This window comes from Thamnophis sirtalis, unplaced genomic scaffold, assembly GCF_051295495.1.
Source record: "Thamnophis sirtalis isolate CommonGarterSnake01/CBP01778 unplaced genomic scaffold, rThaSir2_p1.2 scaffold_12, whole genome shotgun sequence".
Taxonomy (NCBI): Eukaryota; Metazoa; Chordata; class Lepidosauria; order Squamata; family Natricidae; genus Thamnophis; species Thamnophis sirtalis.
Window position 1 is genome coordinate 35,915,631 of NW_028261392.1, and position 27,676 is coordinate 35,943,306.

Below are 27,676 nucleotides of genomic sequence, written 5' to 3' on the forward strand. Positions count from 1 at the left end.
TGTCTTTCTATTCTATGATTTTATTCTTCTTCACCAAGAAATTCCAATGATATTTGGACCTAATATCATACTAAGAACATGACTTTTTTTTCTTTGTCACTGAACCAGCATTGTTATTTTATTTGACATTGTATTAACAGAAGAATTATCTGTTTCTACTACTATTGTTTTAAAAAATAAAGCAATCCTGAAAGACATATTCCTCTTCCAAGGATTTCAGAGTTTAATCTTTTTTCACTAATTCCAATTCTGCACCAATTGCAGGAATAGCTATTACCAAGGCACAAGCTCACTTCTACACATCAGCTGACATTTACAGTGAGAGGAACACCACCTGTATTGTCTTGATAAAGCATGTATGATCCTTTTATTCATACTGTAATAGCAGCCATGAGCAGTGTGTAGGGATGCTCTGTAAAAGTTTTACATTCTGAACTTATGATATGCCATGTAAAAGAGAGAAGTGAATTTAGGATTTACTTTCTATACATTGAAGGAATAACTTGGAGTATTACAATGCAAATGTATCCTTTAAAAATCATTTCCCCGTTGCTAGATGAGGAGGAGGGGAAAAAAAGCATTTCCTTGCTGTAGCACTGATCATATGCTTTGATAAAGAAACAGCAGTACATTTTTTAAAAAAGCTTGCAGGGAAGACTGAATCGTCTATTTAAAATGTCAACGTAAGATAAATCAATAGCTTCTTTTTAAGTGCACTTCACATGCTTTTGTTTATAGACCCAACATGATTTCCCCCACATTTTCCTATATTCTAAAGTTGTTTGGCTGAAATCCATTTTTCCCAGTAAATATTTTCCTTAAAAATAAAAAAGGTGAAATTAACTGCGCTCACATTTCTATATGGCCAGAAATCTTGCTAATTAAAAACCCGATATTACAAAACAAGACATGTGAAAGACAACGTATATAATGAAATGACTTTTAGTTTTTGTTTAATTGTTGTGCTGTGGCTAAAAGTAAAGGTCTGAAGGCTGTAATTTAACATTCCAAGTTCTCCCTTCCATCTTTATTGATTCTAATGCTTTTCCACAAATGTCTTTGGGGGCTAGAACAGCAGTCATTGCATCACACCATTTTGTTTTCCAAGACTTCAAGTTTCAAAAGCAAAACTGTTCAAAAAGTACAGTTCCCGATTTTGATTTGATAACTGGGACAAAAATGTAGCACATACTTAAAGGTTACACAATCTACAAATGATGGCAATATTTTCCTTGGGAGAGTACAGTTTTGTTTTCTTGTAAATACTCAAAAAGGCTCAACTTCAAGCAGTAATAAAACACAAGCAAAAGTGATTTAACCCTTTAAAATAAATATTCAGGAAAACCTCTCTGTACATACAAGTGAAAGAATATGTAACACTTTCACGCTAAAAGAAAATAATTTGTTCATAGAAGCAGCTGAAATCTGCTGTTCCAGCCCAGAGTCCCCAAGTGAAGAAGGGAGGCCCAAATACAGGTGACTACGGTAGCTTGCTTGCTATAAGCTTATGGCCTTTTGTGGGTTTTCTCTTACTGATTTTTGGACAGGGACACCATTGCCACCAATCGTTTTATCCCTTTTATTTAATTCGTTACAGCATGCCAAATCCTTTGGCATATGTGATGGCCTTCAACAATCTCTCCTTAAGTTTCTCTTTGCTGGAATATTCCGGAAGCAAGAGGACATTAAAGCATGTATGAGATGTAGGTAACCTGGAGAAGAAAGAAAAGAACCGAGTCTCAGAATTGTCTTGAAATGCAAACAGTTCAATTAGCTTAGCATAAGAAATACTGATATTTTAGCCATGTTTTATTTTTCACTTTTTAAAGAATCGGGTTATTCAAATGCATGGGTGAGTTTATGTAACCCTCATTTGGGATGAAGTTGAAAACCTATTGCTTAACTACATTTTCTACCTATTTCTGAATTTTAAAGACTTTACCTTTCGGTGTCAGGGCCATTTTTGGCTATAATCATCTTTAGTTTTCCAAGTCCTCCTACTGGCGCTCTGTCTGTCCCTGTTGTAAACTGGAGGAAGAGTCTTTTTTGCTCATCTGTAAATGAATGGACTATTTCCCAAAATTCCCTGCAGAAGTGAAAAATAAACAGAAAAAGAAACTATGCAGTACAAATAACACAAATGACTGCTTAGAGATAATCTGCATAAAACTTGCCTTTTGACATTTGCTTTAGAAGTATCCAATACAAGATTGTAATCATCCCAAAGGTGCTTTTTCAAGAGGCAATGGGATTTTCTGGTTTTTCTTTGAAGACGTTTTTGTTTCTCATCTAAGAAGCTTCTTCAAGTATGACTGGATGGTGGGGAATGGAAGGATTTAGACTCCTAGCAGACAATCTAACATGCTCATACTCATTTGACCACCTGTCTGGAAGGAGTATAAATCCTTCCATTCCTCAACATCCAGCTAGAGCTGAAAAAGCTTCTTGGATAAGAAATGAAACACCTTCACTGAAAGTCCAGTTGCCTCTTGAGAAAGCACCTTTGGGACAACCACAAACTGGATGACTGAGAATCTCCATAGGCACAAGATTATAATATAATTTTTGGTCTCATTAAAGATAATAATAATCTCTAAAATAACTTATACAGAAGGAAATCTGGTTACATCAGTCCAGCTAAAATATGTGGATTGCAGAAAACAGCATAGATTTATTTTCTTTTTAGAAATAATTGATTGGGGTACTTCAAAATTATATGAAAGTGACTGTCAAAATTAAACTCTCCCTATGCATGGAGACTACAACAGGTCAATTATGATGCCTGCATAAGCAGAGTATCTCATATATTCACATGGATTTTACTATGACCAGATTCCATCTTTAATAGTTGTGACTTTCTTATTACCGTCTTTTGAGGGATGCAAATAGCTTGCTTACACCAATGCAGTAAAACATCTCTCAAGTTACTCAGTTGAGAGTAAGAAAGCTTTATTCACTCGTTAGAAAAGAGATGTCTAATGTCTCCTTTATACAGTCCAAGAGTGTTGAAATGCTAATAAGCACATACTGCTAGCTGGTAGAAAATACAGGAATGGTGAGATAACTTGGTCTTGGCCTTCTTTTTTGGAAAAGCCCAAGATGTCTCTATGCCGACACAACAAAATTGTATCAGCCACTCAAGGCAGTTATGAAATATAAGTTATTTATACATGATACTTAAAAAATAATTTTTAATGTGTAAAGAGACTGATGGTGACTCCAATATATGCCTACAGAGAGTTAACTGATGCTTTATAGCAGTGGTCCCCAACCTTTTTATCGCCGCGGACCAGTCAGCCTTTGATAATTTTACCGTGGCCCGCTGAGCGCACGCAGGGGTGGGGGGGCGTTGTTCGCGACGACACATTGTTTATAGCCGCAGGGAGACTGGGGAGACGTCTGCAGGGTCGCAGGTACACGTCAGCTTTGGGCCACACGTGCGTACCTGCGCGGGGCTCTCTTCCCAGGAGCTTTTGCGCACGGCCCAGGAGCCTTTGCGCTGCAGCGATCATGTCCCCCGGCCGCTGCAGCGATCATGTCCCCCGGCCGCTGCAGCGATCATGGCCCCCGGTCGCTGCGTGGCCAGGTGCCAGGTACTCCACGGCCCGGCAATGGTCCGCGGACCGGGGGTTGGGGACCACTGCTTTATAGGATATGGCAGTTTAAAAACAGGAAATGGAGATCACTCCAATTTTTACTACTTTTATTTTAGCAACCATGCCCATCACCTGAAATTTCTTGTTTGAAAGTCTAGCTAAAGATTGAAGGCTTTCAAGTTTCCCCCTTTCTTTTACAATTTTGAGACCTGTATCATATTTGGCTAATCTCCTTGTTTGGAGATATAAGTACCACTTTCTGTAACTGTACATAGAAAAGCTTAGTCCCCATACCTAATTATAAGAGAATCTCTGGTGTAGCCACCATCATATTCTGTGGTTTCTTCTAGGGCTTGGAAGTCAAGATTCTGTAAATAGAATATACTGTATCACCATTATACAATTTAGCACCAACAGCAAAACCAGTAAATTTTTTTCCATTCAATTAAAATGCCTTACCCTACTTCCGCAAATAAGCAATTCAATCTCCTCAGGTCTAAATAAATATTTTAGGGGAGATTCGTTGGTTACCATGTGGAATCCTCTTCGAAAGGCCTTAAATTGTTTTTCCACTGATTTGTTCAGAATGTAGTCAGAATACAGATTAACAAATTCCTGTTTAATAAAAAAAAAAGCCGACAACATCAAGCTTCTTTTCTAGGTTTTCTATGAGCCTTTGTCTCAAATAAAGAGAACTATGCTTTTCCCACCATCCTCTCACAAACTAGATATGAACTTCCTTTCGTTTAGTAGCTCTAAGACTTACACATCTGTAAGATTTTATGAATTCTACAAACTTCAGATTATTTCATAAACAAGAATTTTATGTTTTCTTTATTTATCATTCACCTCTACAAGGCTGAAATATAATGAAGTTATTAAGTTGCTAGTGAACAGTGGCTTTCGATTTCTTAACAAAGGAGTCCCTATCTAATACAAGATATATTTTTATTCATTTAATCAATGTTACTGATGTGCTTTCGTGACTTGCTTTTACATTATTTGTCATTCTCTTATTTTACTTTTAAATTAAAAAATATTAGCTTTAAAAAAAAACAACAAATCCTTATTTTACATCAAAGCACAGGCTGCACTCATGGTTCTTTTCCTTATATACTATTCTTCTGATGATATAGAATATATGTAGCTGAAGGTTTGGGTCACTAGGATTCTCTAGGCTTAGTTTTTCATTGGCAGAAGTTTAATTCCCTCCCCCCCCCCCTCTTCCCATAACATCTTCAGGACTAAAGATGGATTTAAGTAGGTAATGAAATATCTATAAATGAAAATCCAAGCTTAGAGAACATATCCATTATCATCTTTCCTCAACTTAGTGCACTCTAGGTAATAATTAGGAATACTGAAAGTTGTAATCTCAATGCCCGTAAAGAAAGCCAAATAAATGTATATCATGATTACCAAGATGCATCAGAAATGCAGCTAGAAACATCAGAGAAATTCAGCTTCTAGTCAGGCACAAACTTCACTTATCTGAAGCAAAATTCTAGCTCTTATGAAACTCTAGTTGAAAGCTTATGGAAATACTTTGAATGGTTAAAGAAAGGTTGGGAGCAGACTTTAGTGCTCTATATACTTTTTGTCCCTACTATGGCATGGGTCATTATAGTATTCAATCATATAAGCAAATCATATAAACAAAGATCCTGAAAAAATTAATTTGCATAATACAAACAGGTTGCAGAATGTATTTACTCAATATGCTATCTTTGCAGTTTTAGAATACCACTTACTTAGATAATCACTGTATAATTGGTGGCAGCCATATTATATTACCTTTCTGTTTTCATTTGTAATAGGGATTTTATCTCCATTTTCCTTTAAATCATGCATCATTGGATTACCAAAGAGATCTGTATGAGATATCTGGAAGGTTATCATCATATCGTCTTCCACACTTCCCTCATACTGCAACAAGTCTCTTAAGCTCTGGTAGAGAACCTAAAACAGTAAATATATTTCATGTAGCCTTAAAAAGCACAAGAAGCCTGATGCATAGAATGTGTACAAACATTAAGAACCAAGCTAGATGTATGTATCTAATTGTAACAGTTATTTGAATATTAAAAGCAACTGTTGGAGATTGAGAATTGGATGAGAAAAGAAGGAAGTGCCTTAATTTGTTTCTTTCCCCAAAGGATGCCTTGTTTTAACAAACTACACTTTAAAAGCTGTTTTTCATATCCTGGAAATATATTGCTTCCGATAGCTAGAAAAAGATGGCAAATTTGGCTGAAAAAGTTAAAAATTTAAATCACTCATCACCATTCCTCTAATCAGATACCACAGTTTTTCCTCATTTAAAAACCTATGCAATATTGGGAGCATACTGATAACTTGATCACAACTAATTATGCTTCAGAAGTGAATGAATCTGGGACCTGTTCTCTCCTCAAAATGTGGCTTTGCTATGTCATCCTCTGCTAACGTCCATCACTTGGAACAAGCCTAGTATGCAATGTTAAGATTACACAGCTATTTAAAAAGAAATAACAAAGAACCTTTGTCAGTTAAGACATCCACATTTTACATTTCATAGCCACATCACTGCAGGTCATGGCAGTGTTTTTATAAATTAAGTCTGCAGATACTGAATTCTGTTTCAGACAAATAACAGTGTGTGGCCATCTTTTTCAAGATTAGCAGAGTTCTAGAGTATATTTATTAGATGTGTACAAATCTTATTTTATACTAACATTCTTAAAATCCACATTAGCAGTCATATAATTGATAGCTTGTATAAATGCAGTGTCAGATACTATCTCAGCAAATTATTATTACTTCTTTACGGAATTCTGAGACAATATTGATCCTCATTTCCCAAGTTTTCTAAATTAAAAATAAGAGATGTACACACTCATCCAAAGGTGAATATTCAGAATATACTATAGTGTCACCAGGTTTAAAATATAACAACACTGAAGTGCAGACTTCCAAACAGTAGGAAATCTTTAAAGGACTTACAGGATGAGAGTCTGCCAGATCACGGAAAGTTCCTTTTTTGCCCATTAATTTCCTGTAGACAACCATTGGAAAATGGACATCCAGAATACAATTATTGTAAATAGCCAGGCCCAATACAATCCCAATCAGTGTAAACTGTCCCTCAGTTTCAAAAGAGGATGGGTTAAACCAAAACAATTTTGTGGATTCATCGTAAGTGAACATTCCTATATAAAAAAAGTTACAGGATTTCAGATTTAATGAGGTTAGGTTCAGTAACTAGACATTTTCTGATTATCAATTTTTCACTTTTAAATTCCATGTGTTATTTAGTCATTTTAATTCATAATATACTGTTCAGCACATTAAATAGACATCTGTACTTTATATGAAAGCTCAAAATGATAAAGCCACCATTGTTCCTTAATATTCATTTTAAATGAACAGAACTTTAAAAGCTGAGTAGTGAGAGAAAACAACCAAGAGTTCAGGCTTTTATCAAGAATAATAAATGACTTTTGTGTGTATCTTTAACACTATTTAGATTCAGAAAAAAAATATAGTAGAAATGTTCCAAACGTTTGCATACGTATGCAAAGCACAATGGAAGAGAGCATGAAATAAAATTCCTTTTTAAAATCCCTATGTCAAAAACAACTTGCACAGTTTTTCTAACATTTCAGGGAAATATTAAACTGTAACCACCATTGAATGTGCAAGATATTTCTGCTGAAGGAGACATTTTATGTGCATTTTTACAGGCAAAAATCGTATGCATCTTTTTAAGAAGGATATTATGTAATTTTACTGAAGTAGATTTTTTTAAAAATCTGAACAAAACCCAATTATCACTGATGATTGACTTTTCTGAGATGACAAAATGAATAATTTCCATTTTCTGTATTAAATAGATTCAAAGCAAAAGCATTCAATCCCAGCAGGAATCAACAATCAATTTAGGTAGTAATCAGGACCATGTGATTTCACACAGTACGTGTGTTTGATTAATATAAATATTTAAACATCTAAACAAATATTGGCGCCAAACTCATAAAATAATATAAAAACTTAAAGGTATTTCAATAATTTGGGTATTGCATGAAACTATGTCAATTTCATTTTAATTTTAGGTCAGCAGATTCCACCCAATTATATCCTGGATAAATGCTTTATTTACTTGGTAGATTTTTATCTCACTTCCCTGCCCCAAATCAGCTCAAATTAGGTTACAAGGAGATCTTCATTCACTTTCTCCTCAGAACAGCAAGGCTGGGCTGGTTGAGTGTGGCCCTCATCCAGCAAATTTCCATGAGAGGGGATAGACTTGAGGTAGGGCATCTTCAGTCTTGGCATAACACTTTAATCACAGAACATGCAGTGAAAAAATAGTGAGGAGTGCAATTAACACTAACCATGAAAATTACTTACTTACCAATATCGGGGTTGAAGATTTCTTCTACAACTAGTTGAAAAAATTCTTTGGAAACTCCTCCTTCATCAACCCCTTGTTCTCCTTCAAATTCTACATACAACTGTTTTTTCAAATCAGCTGGATTTTCCATTGCAATCATTTCTAACTACAGGGTGAGAAATAAAATAATCTTTCAGTAAGTGCATATCATTGAACATGAATGTAATTTTACAACCATCAAAAGACACAATGCCAAAGCTTAAAAACATCTTTCTAAAGTCCATACTGAGAACATTGCGACTTCATTTTGGGGGAATAGCTACAATAGGTTTTTATAATATAATTTTACTCTGCCACAGAGAATAGGGTCATAATGAATTTACAAGGGAAGGGATACAAAACGAACCTGTTTTTGGCTTACCTTGTTGAGAAGCATACAATTAAATTAACTGGGTTGAAACGTAAGGGTTAGAAGCATAGTAGAAAAACACCACATGGGTGACATTTCAGTGAGATTGGTGTGGAACAAGGACATATAAAATAGTAACTTGCTTTGTAAATTGTTTTTCAGATAACTGCCAAAGAGTGAGAATCGAATTGTGGTGTCACTATTTGCACTAATCTTCACTCTGGGGTTACCTTTCAAGAGAGAGAGGGGGGAGTGAGGGAGTGGGAGAGAGAGAGGGAAGGAGGGAGAGGGAGAGAGGGAGTGAGGGAGAGGGCGAGAGATTTCTGCATTCATTACCACCATGAAAGTCTCCAGAATGACTTTTTTCCCCTCATCCCCCTACTCAATGTTTCACACTGGGCTGAGGAGTATTTCAGGAAAGTACGTGTTGTCCTTTCCTGAACTTTTCCCCATTTTATGACTTTTCTTGCCACGATTGGTAAATGAATCGCTGTGCTTGATAAGTTAGTAACCCAATTGTTAAGTGAATCTGGTTCCCCATTGACTTTGATTGTCATAAGGTTGCAAAAGATGATAAGATGACATTGGGGCACAGCACTGGTCATAAATATGAACCAGGTGCCAATCATCTGAATTTTGGTCACATGATCATGGGGATGCTGTAAAAGTTGTAACTGTGAAAAAGTTAAAAGTCACATTTTGCTGTTGTAATTTGAATGATCACTAAATGAAGTGTTGTAAGTCGAGGACTACCTGTATGCTACAAGAAACACAATGAATTTCAGGATATACCCAATTAGTCTGAAGCATCTGGGATCAATCATGTATTAAAATACCAATAAGCAAATACTTTTTTTGTTTTGCATATTCTACTATTGGTGCTCCTTTTCCATGAATGCACCATTTAAAAGGAATGTAAAGTTTTCCCTGGGAAAAGGAATTCTCTTGAGAATCTTGATTTCAACATATTCTAATGACTAATAGCTAGATGACTTATATGTGGATCAACATAATATGTGACACTAAACAATTTAGCCTGTTAATTAAACAATTGCTTAACACAGTATCAGCAATTTATGTTTTAAACTATTAAATTCATATTTTCAGAGAATTAACTGTATTACTGCATTGCAAAATGGAAAAAAATGTTTTTTTAAACATATAGGAATTAATTAAATGAAAATCAGCTAAGTCAAATATAATGTCTTAAACAATTAAAATTTAAGGACTCCATCTGAGCTATTAACTGGCAATATTCATGATTTAACAAAACTGTAGCACTTGCTCAATATAAAAAAGGCAATAATTGAAAAAAACACTGAAAAAAGAACAATAACTTCCTGAACTAAAAAATACATTTTCCAAAATATCTGCTTTTCAGATCCATATTAAAACAAAGATGGTAGTGTTTTCTTTTTTCTTTTTCTACTCTTTGTATCATTGTCCATGGATACATCAATATGATGGGGTTATCATGATATGTTAATTCATAGCTATTATTGTATATATTCCAAACTTATCTTTAAAAAAAAATGTAGTGCAATTATTTCATCCTTGTAAAGTCAACTTCAAAATGCTTAAATTTTGTTTCAATAATTAAAACAAAATACTCTAGAAACGTTTATAGCTAATTGCTTTGGTCTTGATCAAACAAAAGCTATCAACAATTTTTTCCAGTTAAATTTGAATACTGTTTTATACTTAAAGAAACCAAACAGATTATGGAATGGTTTTTATTCTACTGCACCAAAACCTTTGTTCTTTGGTCAGAAACTCTATCTAGTATGTAAATAATGTTTAAGGTACATTTTGAATATGTCCAGAAGACCCCAAAGAATATTAATAAAATATTAAGACTCCTCTATTTTTTTAAACAGCAATAGATGTTTTATATATCAAGTCACTTACCCGAACAAGCGCATCATCTATGATGTGATCACGTCTGACTTTGAGTCGCAAATATGGGTTTAACTGCTGGCCTTGAACTAAACTGTAAAGGACAGTTATACGACGTTCACTGTACATACGGATTCTGTTGTCATAATACAATCCCAGGTTCTTGGTAACGGCATTCAGTATAAAGGGGCATGTCATAAAGGAGAATTTATTTTCTGTTTCTACCTTGAAAAATGTATAATCTTTGTCCATTTCTAGAACATCATTCAGTGGTTCATTGATAAACTCTTCAAAGAGGATAAGTGGCTTTCGGCAATCTATAGTTTTTACGCCAAGTTCAGTTTCCAGAGGGTCTACCCGAGGTCCTTTTTTATTTCTTCTTTCCTCACCCAGGAGTTCTTGTAGAGTTAATTCACTAGATTCTGGGATAGGCTCTTCATCCTCCTCTTCATTGTGATCTGTGTCTATATCTCCTCCTACTACATTTGCATAGTAAACCATTTTTAAGCACTTTGAAGCAGCAACAATAGCATCATCATCATTTACTAAGTTACGACTATTGAATTCATTGCTTATGACTTTGTAGGTTATAAGCTGCTGAAAAGTTTCCATCATTCGTCGAATCTGGTCTGCGCTGTACTTTGACCACAGTCTGACCAATTTTGCTTGAGCTGCAAGGGGGAGCTTACTCATTGCTTTGCAAAACAACGGTAGTGCCATTTCCAGGTACTCAGGACTATGAAGATTACCATTTTCCATAACAATAATAAACAAGTTGAGATAGTTAGGATCTCGAGAGTACACATTATGATAAGTCAAGTCACATTCAACATTGGGTGACAAGTACACAAGTGCATTTAAAAAGGCAGTTTCTATCTTTTCATTAGAAAGTAATCTATTGTAGACCCGTCTGATTGCATCGATATCTACAGATACTTCATCTGGGCCTAATTTTTGCAGGTTGTTATCCCCCTGTGCACTGTCACCCATTCTTGATGACGAGGATGATGATGATGATGGTGCAACTAAATCTTCTTCCATGGCAGAAGAACATGCAGCCTTTTCTTTTTCATCTTCATCTTTATCTTCATCTTTTCCTTGTAAAGACTTCAATTCTTCCTTAGTATGCTGCTTGGCTTTTCGAAAACTCTGTACCAAAGCCTCAGCACTAGAAAATACTCTCCCAACGACACGGATTAAGGGAGAATAGTCTTCTTTTTCTCTACATAGTTCAAGAATTTCATATACTTTTTCTTCTGTTAAAAAAGTCACATCTAGATATTTAAAAACAAAACCAAAAGTATTATTGAAGTCAAGTTAAATACATTTACATAAAAGGCATTAAAAGAATGACTATTTACAACCTTCAACAGTAATTAACAGTTTCTGCAATCAGAACGCACAACTTATTTTCCTACTTACAAAAACTCTATACCTTACATCTGTTAATTAAGTTCACCCTTTACAAACTTTTAAAAGTATTCTGGTTCTAAATTCTGAATGGAGGAATAAATAATCTCAACCTGATATATACATATATTTTTAAAATTATGCCAGAATGAGAGGGTTTTTTTTGTTAACATAAAAAAATATCAACATCTCTAAGGGTTATTTCCAGTTATATGTAATCCTTGATTTATGATTATAATTGAGCCTGAAATTATGGTAATTTTGGTAATGGTGATTGGCATGTGATCTGACCCAACTTTAGAACTGCATCCTGACTTTCTTCGTATTCCTATCTTCTTCAGCCTAGCGCTTCAGTTCTCCTGACCGCTGGCCAGACTTCATCCTACCCAGGATGAAATCAATCTGTTAGGCTGTGCTTTTGCTCTCAAAGCTGGGTAAAAAACCCTCCATTTTTGACAGCAAAAATGTTATTTGCAAGAGGGATTCTACTCTGTTTGGGGCAAAGTTTCTTCAGAGGACAGCATTTTTATTCTCAAAAAGGCTGGATGAAAATGGACTCCCCCCCCCCCCCCCCAGTTACTTTAAGAGCAAAAATGCTGCCTATGAAGGGTCCTGAGTCTGTCAAGCAATGCTTTTGCTCTCAAAGAGGCAGCAAAACCAATATTTGCTGGAGACTGGAGTCTGTTAAGTAGCCTTTTTGGACTTAAGGAGGCTGGCTGAAAAAGGTTTATCCAGAAATCCAATCTTGGATTTCCAGACAGATTTTTTTCAGCAAGCGTATAAATGGCAGTATGCTGTGACCAGGGGTGGTATTCACTTACTTTCCCTATCGGTTTGCAAATGTGAGTGCATGGTCGCTCACTGCACTTGCACCCCGTCCACACATGCACTTTGATTCTGTGTGTGGCTAGCACGCATGCCCACGGCTTGAAAACAAGGCTACATAGGACATTTTGGAGCCGGGGCAGGCCCACCCATAATTTGCACTACTGGTTCAGGCAAGCTGGTCTGAACAGGCTGAATACCATCTCTGGTTGTGATCTTCCCTGTTGACTTTCTGGGAAAGCCACAAGAAAGATTACAACTGGTGATCACATGATTGCAGGATACCTGGTGACCTGTCATAAGCGCAAACACATCCATCGCCAAGCATCCAGATCATAATCATGTGACTGCAGAATCCACAGATTTGAATGGAGGTTGTGAGTAACTTTGTTCAGCGCTATTGCAATGTCGAACAGTTGCTGAATAAATGATCATTGAGTGAGGACTATCTGTATTATGATATATACTCAAGATAATAAGTTGCTCTGCTGTATGAAACAATGCAGACTATACAAAGTTGTATCCAATGTTGCATCCTTGCTGAACATTCTGTAATGCTTACCTTTAAAGTCATCTCTTGGACCTTGCATTTCCTTCTTGTTCATTTTTCTGTCAGTGCAGACGTTGTTGTGGGCACCTTTGGAATTATTTTCTAAGTAAGCCGAGCTTGTTCCTTTCTTGGAGGGATGAGGATCACAGAGTTTTGCATTAATCTTATAAAGGTCGAGGGCTTTAATGGCTGCTGCATTGTTATCCATACGCAGAAAAGTTGGACAGGAAGCACAAAATTCATTCGTGCAGGCTTCATTTCCACAACCCTCAGTTAACTGATGGTAATAGCGTTCTATTAGATGCTTTGCAGCTGCTCGCTTCCTGTACCAAACATTCAAACAGTAAGTACATGGATTAGTATGGCTTGCATATTCAACTTCATTCAATTGGTCAGCAAAGCACAGATTAGTAAAGCTCTCAAGTAACCCCTCTCAGTTTAAGAGATCTAGAATTATAAGATGCATCTATAAAATAAAATAAAATGTAATTTTATGTTTAATTTTGTATAACTTGATCTAATTTTAAAAAATATATAAAGTGTTTAAGATAGCAGTTTAATTAAACATTAACTTTCAATTCATTTCAACAACAAAAATCTAAGACAGAAATCCTTAAACTAAGGCCTAAGCACCATGACAGGAAAGTAACCATCTTCACTGTATGGAATTTTAGTTAAAACCATGTAAAAATGAAATAGAAGATCTTCTTTTTGGAATCAATTCATAGCAGTTTATTTATGCAAGCTGCCTTGACTATTGAAAAACAGATAGGTGGGACAGAAATTCGATCCATCAATCAGTGCAAGTTAAATGCAACCTCTAGTCAGAGAACAACACATATCCTTGGTACAATTGAGCCCAAAATTTATCTTGCAAAGTGAGATAGTTGTTAATTTTGTCTGACTTTATGACCTTTCTTGCCACAATTAAGTGAATCACTGCAGCTGTTTAATTAGTAACACGGTTGTTAAATGAATCTGGGTTTCCCCATTGACTTTGCTTGTCAGAAGGTCACAAAAGGGAGTCAGGCGACCCTGCAACCGTCATAAATATGAGTCAGTTGCCAATTTTGATCACCTGACCATGGGGTTGCTTTAATGGTCGTTAAGTGTGAAAAATGGTCATAAGGCACTTTATAGTGATGTTGTAACTTCGGATAGTCATTAAATGAACTGTTGCAAGTCGACGACTACCTGTATAAGTAAAAGAAACTAAAGTATATATATAAAAAGTAACAGGCATAGTCAATTCCTTTTCTGAAGTTATGATCAAGCTCAGGATAAAAATGACATATTTTGTTCTATGTTGTTTCTCCAATGTTCCATTTCCCCATAATTGGTTTACAAAAATATTCTAAGCCAGACCTAGGCATTTTACCAGCTCCAGGTCATAATCCAGTCCTTTGGTTGTCCCTGTCCGGTTGACGTTACATCAATTGGAAATTAAAAATAGAATATAAATAATGTGCACAATACAACTGTGTTGCTTTTACTTTGAAGGCAATTACTATTCCCTCCCCAATGTATGTATGTGTATGCGTACCTACATGCGTGCCTATTCACCTTCACAGCCCTATTGGTTAAACCATCAACAACAGTTTCAGTTTCTCATGCGACCCTTCTGATTGATCTTAGTTATGTGCCCACTCCTGTTCTAAGCCATGGAAATTTGAAGAATGCATTTACCACTAAAACAGCAGGCACAAGTTCGATTTCTGCTGTCTGTGGATGAAGCCTCGTACCCTGGCATAAATTGGAGATCGCAGATGGACCTGAACATTTAGATTCATTGTTAACTATTTCCTACCAAGGCAATAGTTCTTTCACCTTAATTTTTTCTAATTATTATTCTTGGCCACTCATTAAAGTAATGTAGAGTGCAGTCTGGGGTCAGGTAAAAGAATTTGAAGTAATCTAAAATTGCATAAAAGATAACTCTTGCTCACCATTTACAGTATATGTGCATTATACATAAGCTTGCTATGATGCTGAGCTGTCATGTTGTTAAATACAAGTGCACACTACACATTTACATTATAAAGAAGCCTCAAGCCAGTATGCATAATTTTACTACTGTAATGAGCTATGCTGAAGTGACTCAATTATTGCTGCTTCATTACTGTAATGGAATGTAGTAAAGAGGTGGATTCCCAGAAGAGAAGGAGTGCATTCCAGAGAAGTAAGAGGCAACTCAGTACAAATACTGTGTATGAGAGAAAGAGGATAGACAGACTCTCCCTAATAGTTCATAGGGTATATTGTAGATGTGGACAGTAGAGTCTTGAGTCTGGCAAGATTTTGTCTATTGGTGTAAAAACAATAAATAACTCAGCTTGGAAAAAAACCACGCCATTCTTGGTTTTGGGCCTGACAAATTAGTGGACTCAAACTTGTGGACTTTTTGTGCAGGTCTGCATGCCAAAAAAATAAAATAAAAACAAAACTCAACTTACCCACCCCAATTAGCATTTGCTAATTGCTAACTGCTTGCTATGAGGATATTAATTTTGCATAAACATACATTGTCTTGGCCAAAATGTCTGTAGGTTGGGTGAGAGTTAGCAGTCAGGAATTTACTTTAGTGGCCTAGGTTGAATAATAAAGAAGTGTGTTTTCCATCCCCATTATTCTCCATGTCAGAACACTGGAAAGATTTTTAACATTTGTTCTAGCAGTCTTTGTTCTAACAAAACACCCAAAAGATTGAAGTAGAAAGTTCCAAGTATCTCTTCTGTTCTAAGTTCAGAATAAAACTTAAAAAAGAAGCCCTGTTGAAATATTGTCTGAGATACAACAAATTAGATCCACAATAGCACAAGGAAAATATCTGCAAACTGCTACAGGCAGAAAAGGGATCCCTTCTTTCCACAGCAACCCTTTTAGGCTTTCAAAAATCTGCTGGAACAACATGGAGGTAACTGGGAGCTGCAAGCAGAGAGGGGAATGAACTAAAAGTGCTCTCTTTTTAGCAACTAATTATCTGAACGACAGATTCTACTGAAATAAATTCATTTCCATAAGCAGAAGGAACCTCCCATTTGTGCAATACCTGGACTTAATCCATTATAAAGAGATGCACAGGATGTATGATAAATAAACAAACAAATGTATTAATACATGGTTGTGATTTAAAATCTACTGATTCAACTACGCATGACTCTGTAAAAGCAGTACATTAATTTTAATTTTATAATAATTTGCATATTTGGCAAAGAACAAGAGGGGGCATGCAGTCCTCCTGGGCTTCGTTTTGGGCCGCGACACCTTCCTGCAATCCTTTGCTAGCGAAAATGGAATTCGGGGGAGGGGGGGAGGCACATGCAGCCCTCCTGAGCTCTGTTTTTATTTGGCAGATGGTTGCAGGAGGCTGTTGTAGCCCAAAATGGAGCCTTGATGAATGACATCAAGCTTGCCATGCCCCCCCCCCCCGGGTCAAACACAAACTTGATGCAGCCCTCAATGGAATTGAGTTTGACACCCTTACATTAGACCAATCTGACTGTCAGTTAACAAATGTAATCACAGTGAACTAACCTTTTACCTTGTAAATGACCATCAAAACATGGTTTTGATACTGTTTTGTAATTGTGGTTTCTTAAAATCTCTAAACTACTCATTTTGAATTTAAATTTAATTTTAAATTTAATTTTAAATTAAAGTAGATAAGAAGTAGACGAACGCCTTTAAAAGCAATTTAAATATTCCCCAATTATATACAATATTAACTGAGGAACATTTGATTTTAAGAGTATAAGAAATGGTTGGATATAAAGACTAATCCTCTCGTGATATACATGATCACTTGGTACTCCCCCAAATGCATTAATGCTGCTGCTTGTCCCAGGATAAAGATACTGACAGGAGTTGGGGGGGGGGGACTGAAGCTAGGGACATAGGAGTATGGAAAGACAACTGTCTGATGTATATTCAGATTTTTAGTACTGTATTTTACTTAAAATGACAGAGAGGTTAATATGTAACAAGATTGGTATTGAGAGACTGGGATTCAAGAATAATTAAAATGCTTTGTTTTAAATAGCTTTTTTACCTTAATCAAATAACTATAGAAGATTCTGGTGGGCTTGTTTTAGCTAGTATGTTACTCCTTCAGCTTAAAAGGATATTATGCAGGAGAGAAAGTTTCAAATTTTGCCCATAATTAGGCAAATTTCTTAAATAAAACAAAAATACTATTTAGATTGATCCAATTCAATTTTCAAGAAGAATTGCAAATCCCTTAAACAGGAGAGGTTCAAATATTTATAAAAATAATTTATCAATACGCAAAATATATTACCCCATTTCCCCAAAAATAAGAACTCCCTGGATAATAAGCCCAATCGGGCTTTTGAGCACATGCACTAAAATAAGCTGTCCCCCGAAAATACCCCCCCCTGAAAATATTGCAACACAGCAGCAGCCAAGAGGTGACCATGCCCACTGCCTCCTGCACCTCAAAAACAATAAGACCTCCCCCAAAATAAGGCCAAGTGCTTTTTTCAGGGGTCAAAAGAAAAGACCTTGTCTTATTTTTGGGGAAACACGGTAATGCTTTCAAATCAGTTTCACTGAAATATTTCAGAACAACCTCATGCAGAGCTTTATGTCAGCTTTATACAATGAGATTTTACATGCGAGGAAATACTAAAGAATATTAGGTAATTTATAGCATGCCGTAAATTGATATGGTAAATAAAAAAGGAGAATCATCAATCTTTAAGACTGGCAAGACCTTTCACAATTTTTTTGTGGCATTGACACTATAGATTTCCCCCAAAAAACAAAGAATTAAATTGGATTTAGATCAGTTACAGTTCTTGGATGGATTTATTTATTTATATTATTTTTATGCTATCTGGCTCAATCATGACAGTTTACATAAAGTATAAAAATTTTGAAATAGCAGAATAACATAGAACGAAAACAAAAAATGAAAACAAAATAACATAAGCAAGGAAACAATCTAAGTCATATAGAATTTGGTTAGCTTTGTTTATTTTATATTAATTTTTGCTATTATGGTTGCAGCTCTAAAGGCAAATAGGTATCATTTTACAATAACAATATTACAGTTAAGTTTGTTTCCAGACAGAATTCAAAGGCAAAGCTGGAATTTGGAATTTATTCAGGTAAAAATTTGAACTGTTTCTGCAAAAAGCCGGATCAAATCTGAGGTCTTCTGTTCAGATTTTGCTAGGGTTGATTTCTCTTTTATTGTATATATGAGATACAACTACATGTTTTTCTTTTTTCTACTATGGCCTAGTCACGCTTATGAAATGTGTTTGTATGTGTGCACACCCCTTCAATTCACTGACTCCTGGAAACTTCCTGGACCCTATACTTTTCTTGGAAAGATTTCAGAGGTCTGACACGGGGTCTTTCCTAGGGCTGTAAGTAACTGGCCCAAGGTCATAGAGCTGGTTTTAAGTAGGGGGTAGGAACTACCCTGTTTCCCTGAAAATAAGACCTCCCTGGATAATAAGCCCAATCGGGCTTTTGAATGCATGCGCTAAAATATACCCCTCCCCGAAAATAAGCCTTCCATGAAAATATTACAACACAGCAGCCACCCTGAGGTGACCACGCACGCCGCTTCCTACACCTCAAAAATAATAAGACCAAGTGCTTATTTCAGGAGTCAAAAGAAAATTAGACCCTGTCTTATTTTCAGGGAAACACGGTAGAACTCAGTCTCTAGTTTGTAACCCAGTACTTTAGCCACTACATTAAACCGAGTTTTGTAAAGCATTATCATATTTGTAGACCACCTTCTTTATTCACCTTTAGATACCATAAACAAACAAACAAACAAACAAACAAACAAACAAACAAACAAACATATTTTAATGAACTTTATTTTTGGTGATATTGAAGCAGTATTTATTTCTTGGTTTCTGTTCTTGATTTCTAAACTTGGATTCATTTTAAGGATTTACTGGAATAGGTTACTTTATGTTAGGATGTAAGAAGTACAGTGGTTCGCATAGTTAGGATGCTGGATTGACAAGCAGCCTTTAAGATCCAAGTGTTTCCAAGGAACGGGATGGGCCCGTCCTTTGCTCCAGCTCCTGCAAGGGACATTAAAGGAGTCCTCAAATGGGTGTTCCCTGTGCAAAGATAAAGTCTCTGCAACCTGGAAGCACCTTGGTGCTTCTGACACAAGTTGACGTGATGCTAGGATGTATAAAACATTTTGTGAATGAACCATTTCATGCACAGAATAGCTGGTTTCAGGTGATTCATGCCTGTATTCATGACATATGTTCCTGTGATGTGTTCCTATGGTGGTATGAGGCAGGAAATGTGGAAAAGACAAAGCCAAGGAATATCCCATGAAGATATCAGCAATGGTAGTGACAATAGGGAAATAAGGCCTGGAGGGGTCTAGGAAGAATCAGGAGGCAAGAGAACTGATGCACAGACCATGCAGAAGAGGAAGCATATGCCTGTTTTGCGCTACTTGTCCTGAAAATTCACTATCGTCCCTTCATATTTTCTTTGGCTAAAACCTGGAATGATCAGAATATTGGGGGTTTCATTTCTGTCAAATCACAACCAACTCAAAAGGAACAGCACACAATGGTTTGTATAAATAAATAAAATAAAAATAAATAAATAAATAAATAAATAAATCAGGTTTGAACCAAAGCTCATTTTTCATTTCTACAGGCTCCTACATTTCAGCCACCTTGGAAATGCTTTACTGGATTCTAAATTACTCTAAAAGTGGCCTTCCTTAGCATCAAGTCTAAGTCCAAAAATCCCTCTGGGTCCTGAGGGAAAAAAATCACGGAGGGTCAAAAATCTAAGTAGGCCAGAAACAGAAACCAAATGAACTCATGATGGTAGAGAGTACTCTAAAGACAGAAGATGAAAGCAATTTTACCAGATGCGATCTAAAAGATGTTTAATGACCAGTAGTCATTAATATTCCCAATGGGTAAAATAGCACAAAACATTGCCCTCGTCCTTTTTGTACTATGAACAATTAAAATATTTATTTTGTTTCAAGATAAATTATGATAGAGGCAATACAAGATGAGATAAAATTATGAGACTGAAAATCAATTTAACCTTATAGTTTGAAATAACTAATGAAGTAAATCTTGCTTATCTGAATATCAGAAAGAAAAGAAAAGCAATAAAGTAACTGACAATCTAGTGTTGAAAACAAACATTTTAATACAGTAATTTTGAGTTATGTTTGCTTCTCATTCAAGAAGCTGAAATCAGAATTGAACTGAAGAAGCTTTTTGGATGAGAAACAAAATGTTTTCCTAGAAAAAAAACCCAAGAAGTCCATTTGCCTTTTGGAAAAGTACCTTGGGTATATGAAGTGTCTTCTTTATGTAGTTTTAGGATGGAACAACAAAGGAATGCAGTCCCTTTCTAAACATTGGCAAATGTTTACCTAAGTTTAATAAAGCTTGTAGAAAGCTTGGTTTGGGAAGATGTATGTAAGTGAAATAACATGCAACAGGTTTTACAATACATGATGCTACCACAAATGAAAAACCTAATAAAGAAAATACCCTAAAATTTTGGAAGCTTGTGAAAAAAACAACAAAAAGCACAATGGGAATGCAAAAATGATCAAGCACGATGAAAGCACTGTAAAAGTGGCTAGAATGGAAGATGTTCACATAACAACAGAAATGGTGCAAAATCAAGCAAAGGAGGTCAAGAACTGATGTGCCCATGGTTTAGATGAGCTACATGGATTCTGGTTGAAATTATTAACAAGTCTGCATGCAAGATTAGCAAACTAGATGAATCATATTCTGGAAACACAAGAAAGCTAACAACTGGAAGAACTTTTTTGATTCAAAAGTATAAAGAAAAGGGAAATAAACCTGAAAATTACATGCCATTAACTTGCCTGCCAACAACATACAAATTATTTACAGGCATTATTGCAAACTAAATGTATGGATTTTGGAAAAAATAAATTGGAAAACAAGATTTGCTGCCTGTAGAACAGAAAGGATGCTGCAAAAATTCAAGAGGAACCAAAGACCAACTGATGATTGATAAACTGTTTTGAAGAATTCAAAAAAAAAAAAAAAGGCAAACATTTGTTTGTGGCTTGGATTGGCTATAAGAAAGCATTCTGATTCTGTTCCACACAGCTAGATTGAGAAATGCTTAGACATTTTTGGAATTAGCGGCAACATCCAGAAATTCCTGAAGACTTGCATGAAGCTATAGCAAACTAAGTTGATGGCCTGTGGAGAAGAACTTGGTGAAGTTGAAATCAAACGAGGAATCTTCCAAGTTGCCTCATTGTCACCTCTGTTATTTGTACCTTCAATGGAGCCACTAACAAACATTTTGTACAAGACAAATTGTGGCTATGAATTGGCTAAAAAGGGTTTGAAAATTTCCCACTTGCTCTACATGGATGATTTAAAATTCACTGGAAAAACAAAAGTTGAATTGAGCTCACTGCTCAAAAGCACGGAGGAGTTTAGCAGAGACACTGAAATACAGTGGCATTGACAAATGTGCAACGATACCCAAAGCGTTCTCTAGATACATAGAAAGTTATCAGATCCAACTTACTAGATCTGAATATTCTGATTTTGAAAAAAAATATATCTTACTTGGAACTGCCTATATACTCAGATGTTACCTTAACAGCTCTTAAAGGGTCCTTAGCTAGGACTTGAACTGTAAAGTTTTGAAACTATAAAGGACTTGAACTGTAAAGTCAGAATCAAATTGAAGATTAAAATCATCAACAACAGATACCATACCAAACAAAACTTGAATGGCACTTGGAAAATATGCACATTGACAAAATTTCCTTCTGACAATTACAAAATGCCACATTGCTTGGGTCTGCACATACAGTAAATTACGGTGATATATTACAACATCCCAAGTTCTTCAGAAGAACAGGATGTGCAGAAAGGCCAACAAAAGCTAAAGAACCGGCAGCTGTAATTTCACATTTTGTGCATATAACAATAAAGACAAAATCACCACCAGTCAATTGCAAAAGACATCTTTACTTGGAAGAGCTTAAATCCTTTAACACCATCAGACAACATCTACCTATCCCAGGTGCTGGAAACAATAAAAATGCCAAATCCAGGCTAAACATCTACACTGCCCAACAATAATAAAAGAAATTACAATAAAATAAATAAAAGATAAAAGTTAAAAATGGCAAATGCAATAAAGCATGGGATTGGATTTTCTAAATTGGGTTTCTGAAAAAGAAATATCAGATGAAGATGATTTTTGATTATCTTAATTTTTAATACAGGCTTATGTACATTTGTTCAGTAACTGTTCAAAGTTATGGTGGCACTGAATAAAATGGAAGTATGACAAGTTCTCAAAGTTCTGGTCATCATAGCATCCCTATGTCATGTGATCCCCATTTGTGAATTCCCCTGCTGACTTCACATAAGAAAAGTCATTTGGGAAGCCAGCAGGGAAGATTTTGCAAATTGCTCTGGTAAGTTGTTCCCATAGTGCCCATAGTACCCCATACTTGCATTCTCCACTGGCTCTCCTTGGACATGATAACCCAATGAATACTTGTACTTAAAGTTAGATTAAAAGCCACTCAGCATTACTGCATCCATTCTCTGGAATAAATACATACAAGTATTTAGAGAGACTAAACATATGAAGAATGGTTGCAGGAACTGGGTATGTCTAGTTTAATGAAAAGAAGGACTAAGGGAGACATGATAGCAGTGTTCCAATATCTCAAGGGTTGCCACAAAGAAGAGGGAGTCAAACTGAGAGTACCTGACTGGGTACCTGAGAGACCGCCTCCTGCCGATTACCTCTCTCAGACCAATTAGATCGCACAGGTTGGGTCTCCTCCGGATTCCATCTGCCAGCCAATGTCGGCTGGCGACTCCCCGGGGAAGAGCCTTCTCTGTTGCAGCTCCGGCCCTCTGGAACGAGCTCCCTGTTGAGATCCGGATCCTTACTACCCTCCCGGCCTTCCGCAAAGCCACCAAGTCCTGGCTGTTCCAGCAGGCTGGGGGGAGCTGAGAAGCATCTACCTCCACAGAAATTGTGAATGTTGGTTTTGTTTTTAATATGTTGTCTTTGTCTCGTTCCCCCCTTTCCCTTGTCTTTTGTGAGCCGCCCGGAGTCCTCCGGGAGTGGGCGGCATACAAGACAAATAAATAAATAAATAAACTATTCTCCAAGGCACCTGGGGGTAGGACAAGAAGCAATGGGTGAAAACTAAGGAGAGAAGCAACTTAGAACTGAGGAGAAATTTCCTGACAGTGAGAACAATTAATCAGTGGAACAGCTTGCCTCCAGAAATTGTGAATGCCCCAACACTGGAAGTTTTTAAGATGTTGGATAGCCATTTGTCTGAAACAGTATAGGTTTCCTGCCTACACAGGGGGTTGGACTAGAAGACCTCCAAGGTCTCTTCCAACTCTGCTATTGTATTATTATTGTAAGTAGGCCTCTCTTAATTATGGTAATTGGAATCAGAATTTCTATCATTAACTGATGCAGTAATTCCATTTTACCACACAGCTTAGTGATTGCTGTCATTAACCTAAATAAGGTAAGAGATTGCATCTTCCTCAACATCCCCCACCATCTATCGTCCCCCATTTCTGCCTTTTTGGTCGCCCTGCCCTCTGCCACCTACTGCCTCTGGCTCTTCTTGCCTAATGGACTTTCACTATTTTCTTCCTCTCGTTGCTGCCATGGCATGCCTAGTTTAGCCCTGCCACCCTTGTCCAAATAGCATGCTGCCTTCTTGCAAGACTTTGGAAGATTTTGAAGCCTTGTAAGAAGGTCAGATGTTTTGTACAAGGCTACACAGGACTCTGGGAAGATTTGGCACAGCCAGCAGGATCAGCCAGCAGCAGGAAGAAGAAAATAAAGGTCAGTGGGGCAGCAGAATGAGTGGGGTGGGGCCAAGGTCGCAAGGCCAGAGGAGTATAGGGAGACAGAGGCAAGTGTAAAACAGCCAAAAGAGCAGAGATGGGGGAGATACATAGATGGAGGAATTGAAGTACTCTTTGATCATAAGTGTAGTTGGGTTGCCAAGCGCCCAAATTTTGATCACGTGATTCTAGAAGCATTGCAATAGCCAGAAATGGGTATAACTACCATTTATTCATTTGCATTGTAACTCTGAATAGCTGCTGAACAAATGATAATTAAGCAAGGGTACTTGTAATTGTTTTGAACACCTGTATGCCCAAGTCAATAGTTTATTAAAACTATGGTAGAAGAGTTCTGAATCAAATTTGTCCAAGTCTGAGTCAAATTATATTCTATGATTTGAAATATTATGTGATTTTTAGTGTTCTAACAGTCATTCCCATTATGAATTAGCTTTCTTTTATTCTATGGAGAAATATATTTTTCCTGGAATTTCATTTTTTAGTATATAAAGTGTGACACATTAAAATTAAAACATACTATTGTTTCTAACCATGTATCAATGAAACTGATTTTATTTGATAGCTATTTAGAATATAAATAGATTATAACTGAATCTCAGTTAAACAATTTATTAAGCTAATGGAATAGGAGATAGTCCATTCTTTTGTACTAACAGAAAACTGCTTTTGGCATGAGACAGCAAAAGCATTTATTCATTGACATATTATTATTTATGCTTCTTAAAGAAGAAACATTTAAAGTTAAATCTTTGGATGGGAAAATTAAAGTATTGGTGATGCTTTAGATATGCTTCTGAAGGATACTTTAATTTCTGCTAATTATAACTTAGGAAGTTCAATGGCTTTGAAATAGAATTTTTATTGCATTTTATCATGCAACAATATTTAGAAAAGGAAGAGAATTTCAGTAATTTTTAGACAATTAAGCTATGTAGTTCTCTATTAGATGCACTTTAGCAAATGAAACAGGTATTAGATCAACTGTTTTTAAGAAATACATTCTAAATTATGTAGTTACACATTTTTAAGGGAAGATGATGAAAAAGATGCTTTTCTACAACAACTGAGATGTCCTGTCTCAGGAACTATGATTGTAATTAATTTTATAAAATTTGGTAGTGTATTGATGATACACAAAACAAGCTTGGTTTATCTTTTTCAAAGACAGTCCCATGTTTTACCTTCAATGAGGGTACTATTCAGCTTACCTTAAGCTTGACAAGAATCCAACCATATAGTGCAATTATATATATTTTTTCTAGTCTATGTGAATGCTACAATTTTAATAGTTACATTAATTGTTGGTTGCAGTTTGTTTTTCTGACAAATCTGTATAAACTGATTTGTTAAGCCATGAAGCTTTTGATAATATTAGGTTCATAATTAAGTTATTTTAAACTCCAAATAGTGAAAATTCAGCAGCCATTATTTTATTGGATATTGATAAACTTTTGATGGAAGACAAAATATCAATTGTATCATTTACATACATGTGAATTAAAGAGGCACTGGCATTTAATGGACCCCTTTCTCCCAAAACAATCAGTTAAATCAAGATTAAATTGTACAACACCTTACATTTAACTTTACACATTAAGACTAAATCTATATTGCTGCTAAATGTGTAGCAATGGATATGTTTTATTTCAGTTACTCTTTTTAGGATAAAAAAAATTCAGTCATTTTTTAAAAACTGTTTTCTTCATGAGCAGTTTACCATGATCTTTTCTTCATTTAACTTTAAGGGCGCGTTGTTAATATGAAGCCATCTTTGGATCCAGCCATCTTAAACAACTATCGTCCAGTCTACAACCTCCCCTTCGTGGGGAAGGTTGTCGAGAAAGTGGTGGCCTCTCAGCTCCGGCGGTCCTTGGATGAAACCGATTATCTAGACTCCTTTCAGTCTGAATTCAGGCCTGGCTACAGCACGGAAACTGCTTTGGTCGCACTAACCGATGATCTCTGGAGAGCCAGGGACGGGGGTCATGCCTCTGTCCTAGTGCTCCTTGACCTCTCAGTGGCCTTCGATACCATCAACCATGGTATCCTTCTGCGACGATTGCGTGAGGTGGGGGTGGGAGGCACCGTCCTTTGGTGGTTCTCCTCTTACCTCTCGGATAGGTCGCAGTTGGTGTTGGTTGGAGGGCAGAGATCGACCCCTAGGCCCCTGAAGTATGGGGTGCCGCAGGGTTCGGTCCTGTCCCCCCTCCTGTTTAACATCTACATGAAGCTGCTGGGTGAGATCATTCGACGGCACGGGATAAAATATCACCAGTATGCGGACGATGTACAGTTGTATCTGTCCGCCCCGTGCCAACTCAGTGAAGCGGTTGACGTGATGTGTCAGTGCCTGGAGGCTGTTAGGGTCTGGATGGGGGTTAACAAGCTTGCACTCAATCCAGACAAGACCGAGTGGCTGCTGTGTTTCCCTCCCAACAATTGGCCAAGTATTCCATCTCTCAGGCTGGGGGGTCAAACTGTACACCCCTCAGACAGGGTTCGCAATTTGGGAGTCCTCCTGGACCCACAGCTGACTTTAGAACACAATCTGTCGGCTGTGACCAGGGGGGGCATTTGCCCAGGTTCGCCTGGTGCACCAATTGCGCCCCTACCTGAACCAGGAGGCCCTCGCAACAGTCACTTGTGCCCTTGTGACCTCAAGACTGGACTACTGCAATGCGCTCTACATGGGACAGCCCTTGAAGAGCATTCGGAGACTTCAGCTTGTCCAGAATGCAGCCGCGCAAGCGATTGTGGGTGCACCCTGGTACACCCACGTCACACCTATCCTCCGCGAGCTGCACTGGCTGCCTGTTGGTCTTCAGATACGCTTCAAGGTGCTAGTCGTCTCTTATAAAGCCCTTCATGGTATTGGACCTGGGTACTTGAGAGACCGCCTGCTGCCAATTACCTCCAATAGACCTATTAGATCCCACAGACTAGGCCTCCTCCGAATTCCATCTACCAGCCAATGCCGATTGGCTACCTTTTCTGTGGCTGCTCCAGCCCTCTGGAACGAGCTCCCCGTGGAGATTCGGACCCTCACCACCCTTCAGGCTTTCCGCAAAGCCCTTAAAATCTGGCTGTTCCGACAGGCCTGGGGCTGACGAGTTCCCGTCCCCGCTCGAATTGTGTGTTTGTTGATTGTTTTTAAATTGCTGTCGTTGTTTGTCCATTGTTTTTCCTCCTGTTTGTATCCCCGCCCTTACTTTGGTTTGTGAGCCGCCCTGAGTCCCTCTGGGAATAGGGCGGCATAGAAATGCAATAAATCAAATCAATCAAATCAAATCAAAAGTTTTACGTATGACATTACTAAAATGCTCCTCAAGCTTCAAAAGTTTAAAAATATCCAGGTTATGGTTAAAAACCAGGACATGGCTCAATTGTAGTTGCACATAATTAGTAGGAAACTATGGCTGTTTAGAAACAGCTTACACCTTACTGGTTTGAAGATGGAAAATTAACAGTATCAAAAGTACCATAGGCTTCACCTGGAGATACTCCTGTTGTATTCCAAAGATTGCAGCAGCTGCTGCTACAGAATGCAGTGGTTAGGCTTCCAAGTGGGTGCCTGACTATCAATATCTTATTCCATTTATGAAGTGACTGTAATGGCCGCCTATTTAAGTACATGTACATCTTTTTGAAACAATCTGATGTAAGAAACTGTACACAAATATTTCATGTATGTATAAATTGTAGGACTATGCA

The 27,676-nt window shown here is 36.9% G+C and overlaps 1 protein-coding gene across 8 annotated transcripts in view; it reads right to left on the minus strand.

The window, feature by feature from the left end:
* Positions 1-926: 926 nt before the first annotated feature.
* The window catches only part of UBE3A (ubiquitin protein ligase E3A), a 44,074-nt gene continuing 17,324 nt past the window's right edge, over positions 927-27,676 (minus strand). For 6 of the 8 annotated variants that reach the window (XM_014064424.2, XM_014064423.2, XM_087726536.1 and 3 more), the window contains 9 exons: positions 13,071-13,381; positions 10,286-11,547; positions 7,990-8,134; positions 6,579-6,784; positions 5,391-5,555; positions 4,056-4,211; positions 3,891-3,964; positions 1,943-2,086; positions 927-1,712 (listed from right to left, as the gene is read on the minus strand). In XM_014064424.2, the coding sequence (XP_013919899.2) occupies positions 1,592-1,712; positions 1,943-2,086; positions 3,891-3,964; positions 4,056-4,211; positions 5,391-5,555; positions 6,579-6,784; positions 7,990-8,134; positions 10,286-11,547; positions 13,071-13,381 (2,584 nt within the window). In that variant the 3' untranslated portion in view covers positions 927-1,591. The remainder of the gene's footprint in view (positions 1,713-1,942; positions 2,087-3,890; positions 3,965-4,055; positions 4,212-5,390; positions 5,556-6,578; positions 6,785-7,989; positions 8,135-10,285; positions 11,548-13,070; positions 13,382-27,676) is intronic. The other 2 variants (XM_087726541.1, XM_087726540.1) reach the window with 1 other exon arrangement.